Genomic DNA, 8,625 nt, shown 5'->3' with positions numbered 1-8,625 from the left:
ATTTAGTTGACATTCTTAAAGCCTAAAACTTAAAATCGCTTCAGATAGAATTTAGCTGTTAATTGGCAACTCAGCGTTGTATCCTTATAAAACTTTATAAAGAAAACGGACGACTTAAGATTGAGGGGAATGATTCAAATTATGATTACACCAAATTAGCATGGTTGGTGCTGCTTCCCAAAGAATATATGGCTATATGCCGAGAAACTTACCAGGAGGAGTGGTAATATCCTTTTTTATTTTAGGTTAGAGTAGTTGCGTGGTCCAACTGAAATATAGGCTAGGCTAAATAAAGAACAACAAGTTTTCCAAATCAAAGTAGGCTTAGGCTAAAGATGGTTCTAGTATAGATGACGAGTTTTTTGCCTTCTTGGAAAGCAGCAGAGTTAAGACAGTGAATCTTTTATATATCTATGGCTTATGGTATAAGAAGACAGGAAATATTCTATTGCATGGCCTTTTTGACTAAACATTAAATTATGAAGGACTAGCCTACAAGTCCAGTAGGCTATCATTTGGTCCTTCATACAAAACTGTTTGTAAATATAGTGCTTGCTAGCCTAGCACTATATAAACTTTGTCTACACCCGACCCCCTCCAATGCATCAGTAAAAGCATGATAAAGTGACAAGTAACACTTAAAAGTGATGGAAGATCTATTTTGTAAGAAAGAATTAATTCTTCCTGAAATGATTCAAAATAATAAAGCCCAAGGTGTTGATAGTGTGATAAATGAGTTTTTAAGTAGGCTATGGTAGTTATGAAGATAGGCTAAAGATAAATTGCTGAAAATCATTCATCTCATTTTGAACAAGGGGAAGTAGGCCTACTTAACAATTTTAGGAAAATTGAGAATAAAGAGTAAGTATGGTAGCCTAATTACGGTCATAAGCTTTGTTTTTCTAGTAGGCCTAAGCAAAGGTACTTGTCAATTAGCTGGTACACATGCAAGAAGTCAAGTTTGGTTAATGCTAGTGAAATAAAACAAAATAGGCCTATAATGAAAATATAATTACCTTAATTCATACTTTGGAGTGAAATTAAGGTCCATACTGGATAATAATTAAGAAACAATTTTGGGCTACCATATATATTTGCACATTAGGGGGGTTGGGGGTAAAGCATACTGTATATTAAATACATGACCTAACCTAGATACCCCCCCCCCCTAAACTCCAAAAAACATCAGTTTATATATTACAAATGCAATGACAAACCATGTCTTGTAGTCAGTCTCTATTGACGGATACCAATTTGACTAGTTTTCTTTAGCATATATCTTGTGTGTGTACCAGCTATTTGACAAGTACCAAAGCAAATTACTTGGCATGTTTATTAAGTAAGTACCGTTTCGCGATTCCACCATTGCAGTGCTACGGTTGGCATTCTATGCATGCACGCTGGTTATCTACATCTCTTGTCTATGCACTGACGCCATTACAGTCTGATTCTTCATTGTATACGTTGTTTACTGAGTTTTTAAGATGCCTCTGACAATTGTGAGTCCTGCCAAATCTGAAGTACAGGCTGTTATTCGATTTCTTAGTGCTAAAGGCATAAAACTGATTGATATTTGTTGTGAGATCTGTCTAGTTTACGGACAAAACATTATGAGTGATGGAATGGTAAGAAAATGGGTGAGAGCATTTAAAGATGGCCTCACAGATGTGCATGATGAAGAATGGAGTGGATGTTCCAAAAAAGTGAAGTTTAAGCAAACAATTTCTGCCCAGAAAATCATGTGCACAGTTTTTTGGGACAAAAAAGGAGTATTGCTAGTGGAGTTTCTGCCTCGTAATGAGACAATCAATGCAGTGTCTTATTGTGAGACATTGAACAATCTGCATTGTTCAATCCAGAATAATAGACTTGGCAAGTTAAGAGTATTGTTTTGCTGCATGACAATGCCCATCCACATGTGGCTAATTGGACCAAAGATCTCATCAAATATTTTAAATGGAAAACTAGATCATCCTCCATACAGCCCTGATCTGGCGCCCAGCGACTACCATGTGTTCCTGCACTTGAAGAAACACCTGGGAGGTCAGCGTCTTCAAGATGATAACAAAGTCAAAACAGTTGAGATACAGTGGTTAACAAGTCAGGCGGCAGAATTTTATGAGGAGGGTATTCAAAAACTGGTGCCACGTTATGACAAGTGCCTCAATATTCATGGAAATTATGTAGAAAAGTAGATTAAGGTACAAGCTTTCATGTAAAAATAAAATCATTGTGATATCTTTGTACGTCTTTTTTTAATTCCAAAACAGTACTTACTTAAAAAACATGCCTCATAATTAGTATGATGACACTTTTCAGAATTAGATATGCTGTAGCTAAAGTTTTAAGACAGATAAAGTGCAATTTTAGGAAATGGATAGGATGCATCAACCAAATTTTCACATAGAGATTAATAATTAAGAAGAGCTATAGTTATCAGACCCCTATAGTCCTTGGTTTGATAGACAATAAGCTAACATTTGATTCAACCAATAGAAGGGCTTTATGATAGGTCCTCTCCTTGTATGGTATACCCACAGTAGGCTATCCTTGGATGGTATATCAGATAAATACATCAAAGTGATTAGAGCTGTGTACAAGAATACAATTGGTGTAGTCAAGATAGGAAATAAGGTTAGTAGCTAGTTTGGTATTAAATCAGAAATTAAGTAGGGTTGTGTTCTATCTCCATTTTTATAGATCATTGTGGTAGATCTTGTCCTGAGGATCACAGCAAAGGCTATAGGAGAACACAAGTCACTAAGACTAGGGATAAGTGAAGGTATTCACTTATCTAGGTGGTATTATCAGTAAAGATGGTGGGTTCAGCAGAGATATTAAAAGTAGAATAGCCATGGCCCAGGGTATTTTTTCATAGTTGAAAGAAGTTTTGAAGAATATGAAGATTAATCTGTGAACCAAGATTAGAACATTAGAAGCTACAGTAATGGCAATGGTCAAGCATGGTTCTGAAGTGTGGGTGATCCAGAAAACACAGGAGGTTGTGCTAGATGGTTTCCAGAGAAATAGTTTATGGATTGTTATTACCTTAGTTTGCACTTTGGGGCAAAATAAGGTCCAAGGCTGGATCTGTTTGGCTCTGTTGTGGAGACAGCAGTCAAAACATTTTATGCACAATACAAAAGAACAGGGTTGTGACTTTGTTTTTGGCCTAGTGACATGCCTTCTGACTAAGAGTGTGCTAGGATAGATGCAATTTAAGCCCACTTGGTAACAATGACCACATATAGGTATGAACAAGGGGACCATTCTTCTGTAGTTTAGAGTAGACACTACTGCACAATTTCAATTTCTGATAGAGTATGCAGGTTAGTTGGGTATAATAAGTAGCATCAGCATCCTAGCACAACTCTTCTATGTATACATATATATTAATCACTTTATGAGACACAGATGATGGGCAGCTCCAGTTGTATCTTGAAGTTTTGGCTTCCTGTTCTTTGTCAAGTTTCTTTTAAAAACTTCAGCTGATGTTGAAGACACCATCTCCTTGCTTAAACAGTTCCAATCATTGATGACTCTTTGGCTAAAGGAGCCTTGTCTGATTCTACTATTAACTCTGGGCTTATGGAGCTTCTTAGAATGACCTTGTGTTTGTCTTTTGTTGGGTAACTGGGTAAAAAGCTTATTTTGGAGTTGGTTGACAAATTTATATGTGAGCAGCATGTCACTCCACTTGCATTGCAAGGTCAAAGTTTGGAGTTTAGGTTAGATAGCCATTCACTATATGGTTTCCCACCAAGTCCAGAGATGCACTTGGTGGCCCTCTTTTGTACACCTTCAATCAACTGTATATCACATTTGTAAAAAGGACCTGCAAGGCCGGCTCCAAAGTCAAGAACTGGTCTCACAATAACCTTGTATAGCTTCAAAAAGATTCCATGTGATTGGCTAGTAAGTGTTCTTTTAATAAGTCCAAGGCTAGAATTTGCTTTGGAAACAAGGTGTGTAGAGTGTTCATGGAACTTCAGAAGATTATCTATGGTGACTCCAAGGTCTTTGCCACTGGTGCAGAATGGGGGCTGATGTCTGGTTATCATTCATAATGTATTGGTGCAAAGGATTATTATGACCAAAATGAATGGTGACACATTTTGATATGCTGAAAGAGAGAAGCCACCTATCGGCCCATTCCTGAATGTGGTCAAGGTCAGATATTATGAAAGAGCATAAAATAAGGAATCTAATGTTGCTCATTTTTTTTATGAAAGTTCCATAGAATTTTTATTTATGAAAGTTCCATATTTTTGTTCCATAGAAGTGGTCAACTATTTAAAGTTTATCCTTTATTGTTCTACTGCAAGTTAGCATTCTACTGCAAGCTGAAAAAGAGAGGAAACTGCAAGAGGAGAAAAGTATGAACATTGTAATAGCTGGCATTCTAGAATCTGACAATGAGTCTGATGCTAAGGAAGTTGTGCAGCTGGTCTCTAGCAATGACCTTGGTGCTCAACTACAACTGACAGACATCCTAGAAACAGCAAGACTGGGCTGTCCCCTCTCAGACTTGGATAACATACAAGGCCCAAGGCGCTTACTCGTGAAGCTGCATAAGGACTGCAAAGAAACCCAAAGAAAGTGATCAAAAATCTTGAACAGTGCAACAAATCTGCAAAGATCCACTGACAACCATGTTCAACAATACATCTATGTGAATCCCAATCTCATGCCAATGCAAAGAACTGAACAAGCTGCTAGATGCCAAGCAAGGAGATCACAGTCCTCCAACAACCAACCAGATGTTGCTTCAGCTGCCTGCAGGTTCCAGAAAAAGGCCTTGACTGGAATTAAATGTCTTTATTTTAATTCTGATTCTCTGCTAAACAAGATGGATGAAGTGAGACAGATTGTAAGCGCTGAAAATCCCCATATAGTTGGAATAGCTGAGGTGAAACCGAAAAATAGCAGATACCTGCCTACACTCCCAGAGCTACAGATTCCAAATTAAAAGGTCCTAGAGAGAAACATTGAACAGCAAACCTGAAGGGGGATCCTCTGCTATTACAGATAGGACATCAAAGCTACCCCTGTAAGTCCCAAAGGAAATGAACTATCCCAAGAAAGTATCTGGTTAAAAATAACAGTAGCTGATGGAGCAAATATCAAACTCGGAATCTACTACAGAAGTCCCAATAGCAGTCTTGAAAATGACTCGCACTTGCTTGCAGAAATTACTGAAATTTGCAGTGAAAATTTATCAAACATAGTCATTGTGGGTGATTTCAACCTACTAAAAATCAACTGGTCTAGACAGCATGTGCACTTGTACAACCCAACATCACCCAAGGCAAAATTCTTAGAATTGGTGAATAACTCTCATCTGAACCAATTGATCTTAGAGCCCACCAAAACCAGAGATATGGATAGACCAAGTATATTGTATCTGCTCCTGACAAACAATTCAGAAATGATAGAGGATATCTTCCTACTAGCACTGGTGGGAAAGTCTGATCACTGTATTGTAGGCTTCCAGATTTTGGCCAATGGCAGCAAAGACAAAAAACACCAAGAAAAATTACAACAGAGCAGACTTTGCTGCAATGTGCAATGACCTCAGCACAGTGGATTGGGAAAAAGAGTTCAGTTTGACTGAAAGTTGGGAGGAAATCTACTCCAAATTCCTCTCCATCATGTCTCAGGCTGAGGAGAAACACATATCAGTTGCCAAACAATATAAAAGACCAACCCTACCATGCACTGTTTTGGACCTCATCAAGTAAATGCAAGCCCGTTGGAAAAATCATGTAACTGACAAGTTGAGCCCTCTCAAAGCAGGAGCCTACCAAAGGCTATGAAATAAAGTAAGGTGACAAACCAGGCAAGTAGCTAGCATGTGAGAGCAAAACCTTGCAGAATCTGTCAAGACCAACCCCAGAATGTTTTGGAACCCCATCAATTCTAAACGCATTGCAAAGCCACCCAGGAACCTATTCAGTCATCACTACCAACCCTGCAAACCATAGTCTCTGACAAAACACTCAGGGTCAAGATAGACCCACAGGTGGTCCTGAAGAAACTCAAAGAGCTAAGGATAAGCAAATTGCCAGGTCTGGACAGACTTCACTCCAGAGTGTTAATAGAAACTGCAGATCTAATTGCAGAGCCCCTACTGATGACTTTTCAAAAATCCTTACAGTTAAATGTACTCCCTAATATCTGGAAAAAGGCAATAGTGATTCCAGTGCACAAAACGATAAACTACCAAGATCCTCTAAATGACTGTCCTACCAGTGTAACCTCCAAAATACTGGAATCTGTGATATCTGACCACATCCATTAGCACATGAGCAAAAGAAAGATCATCATTAGCAAACAGTTTGGGTTTTTGAAGAGAAGGTCAGCAGAGGCACAGCTTCTTCTGGCAGTGGAAAACTGGAAAATGCATGCAGATAAGGGTGATCAAGTCAATGTCTTTTACATAGACCTTAAAAAGGCCTTTGACAAAGTACCTCATTGTTGCCTTTTATACAAACTCCTTACAAACTCTTATACCTGTATCTCAATGATCTAGTAGAAGGCATCAACTCAGAGATTCTACTGTACGCAGATGACACCAAGCTGTATAAATTAATCAAAATAGCTGCCAATGCACAATCTCTGCAAGAGGACCTTGACAAGCTCAATAGTTGGATGTCCATCTGGCTGATGGAAATCAATATCAGCAAAAGCCACAAGCTAATGATAGGGAAACTTACTATCCACTATGAATATAGACTAGGAGACTTACTGATCACATCATGCCAGGAGGAGTGCAGCTTGGGAGTTGTCATTGACAGCAACCTTGACTTCCAGGCCCACTATAACAGCATTATTGGGAAAGCAAATTGTGTTGTAGGAGTTTTAAGGCGCAACTTCACTTTTGGAAATGATAAGACCCTTTGCCTTCTCTACAAAGCTCTAGTACAGCCAATCCTTGAATATGGTAATTGCACTGCACATTCCTTTTACAACAAAGACATAAAAGCTCTCGAAAAGTTCAAAGACGAATAACAAAGTTCTGTCTGACTCTGAGAAACTTACCTTACAAAGGTAGGCTCTGCAAGCTCAAGTTTCCTTCACTAGCTTATCAACTACACTGAGGAGACCTCATTGAGTTATAGAAGCTTTGCTACAATGGCTACAAAAACATCCAGGCTACCGATGTTCTCAGCTTCAGCCACACGAACCTTCATGGTCACAACCTCAAGCTTCAAGAGGAGAGGTTCCAAAAGGATATTGGTGGATGGGCATTCAAGAACCAAGTAACACAACACTAGAACAAGCTCCCCTTCAAAGTCATCAATGCCAACTCATTAAACTTATAGAAGTAGGAATTGGACAAACACTACTGTGAAAGTGCCTATAATTTTTGTCAATTAAAAAAAATTTTTTAGAGGTCCTGTGGCCTATTTGTTTTGCATAATCTTATTATTATTATCTTGGTTTTCTATATAAAGACTCCATAGAAGGAAACATTACAATAATAAATGAGTGTTACCATTAAATTCCCCATTCAAGAGTCTTTCAAAATATTCTACCATAACAATTGCTCCTCCCCTTCCCCCTTTTTTCTCTCTCCTTATAGGCCTGATACAGAAGTACAAAAAACTAAAACTCTATGATAATAACATTCTTACTTAATAATATGCAGAAAATTTTAGATAATCACATTGTATGGCTCTTTCTGTCTTAATCCACAGTTTTTTTTATTTTTAAGTTAATATGGTTAACTTGTCCAATGGTTTCATAATAACGTGATGCTATATAGGAGGTATTAGAACTTGTTTGTATGGTTAACAGAAATAAGATCACTATTACAGGTATAAAATAATAGATAACATATTATCTGATGCTAGGCTTATCTGGAAGGTGTGTTTTCGTAAGCTAAAAGAAAATTGAATGCTAAAATGCAAAAGAATTTCCCTAGCTGATTGAATTGTTCATTGAGATTGGATATAAAATTCAAACATTTTGACAAGTAAAAATAAAACTTATCAATTTTTTCTCATTTAAATGATAATTACTAACAGCTCTAGTTTTTTTTGTATACTCCAAGGCTGTATCCAGGGGGGGGGGTTACCCGGTTTGACCCCCCCCCCCCCGAAATGTTTGTCTGACTCGTAAAAACGTAAAAAAATTGGATATAAAAACATTTTGTATGCGTTTTTTGAGGTTTTTGTGTACCCCCCCCCTCCCCTGAACAAAAATCCTGGATGCACTTCTGATATACAGCATGTAACTTTCTTGTATAACTTCTAAATATTTGATTTGATATAATGGCTATTTTCAGGTGGAATACACAAAACTACTGAAGCTGAAAGTAATAGCTGGACATAGCTTAGCAAGAAAAGACATATTTGGTGCAAGGTCTGTTTTTCCTCTTTTCTTTGTAATTAAGCACTTTAAAAATTCAAAAAAAAAAATTGGTGGTAACATCACTTTATTAATATTTAATGCCACAGCTTTACAATAAAAATCAAGTGTGTGTTATTAAACATTTTTGCTTTTCTTGAAATTGGTCTGATGCTTCAGAAAGTGTATTTTTATGTTCAATGTTTCCTCACTGCTCCTTTCATCAATCTTAAAGGGTTCTTCTGTTTACTTAAGTGTGGTAATGTCAACTGT

General features: G+C 37.5%; 1 protein-coding gene across 1 annotated transcript in view; it reads left to right on the top strand.

The window, feature by feature from the left end:
• The first annotated feature begins 89 nt into the window (after positions 1–89).
• Nedd4 (E3 ubiquitin-protein ligase Nedd4) overlaps positions 90–8,625 on the top strand; it is a 105,806-nt gene continuing 97,270 nt past the window's right edge. The window contains exons 1-2 of the mRNA XM_089101850.1: positions 90–223; positions 8,291–8,367. Coding sequence (XP_088957976.1) covers positions 161–223; positions 8,291–8,367 — 140 coding nt within the window. The 5' untranslated portion in view covers positions 90–160. The remainder of the gene's footprint in view (positions 224–8,290; positions 8,368–8,625) is intronic.

The sequence above is a fragment of the Artemia sp. Qi Xiang Cuo genome, chromosome 15 (genome assembly GCF_049724085.1).
Source record: "Artemia sp. Qi Xiang Cuo chromosome 15, ASM4972408v1, whole genome shotgun sequence".
Lineage (NCBI taxonomy): Eukaryota > Metazoa > Arthropoda > Branchiopoda > Anostraca > Artemiidae > Artemia > Artemia sp. Qi Xiang Cuo.
Note: the sequence above shows the minus strand (reverse complement) of the source record. Positions and strands in the feature narration are given on the sequence as shown.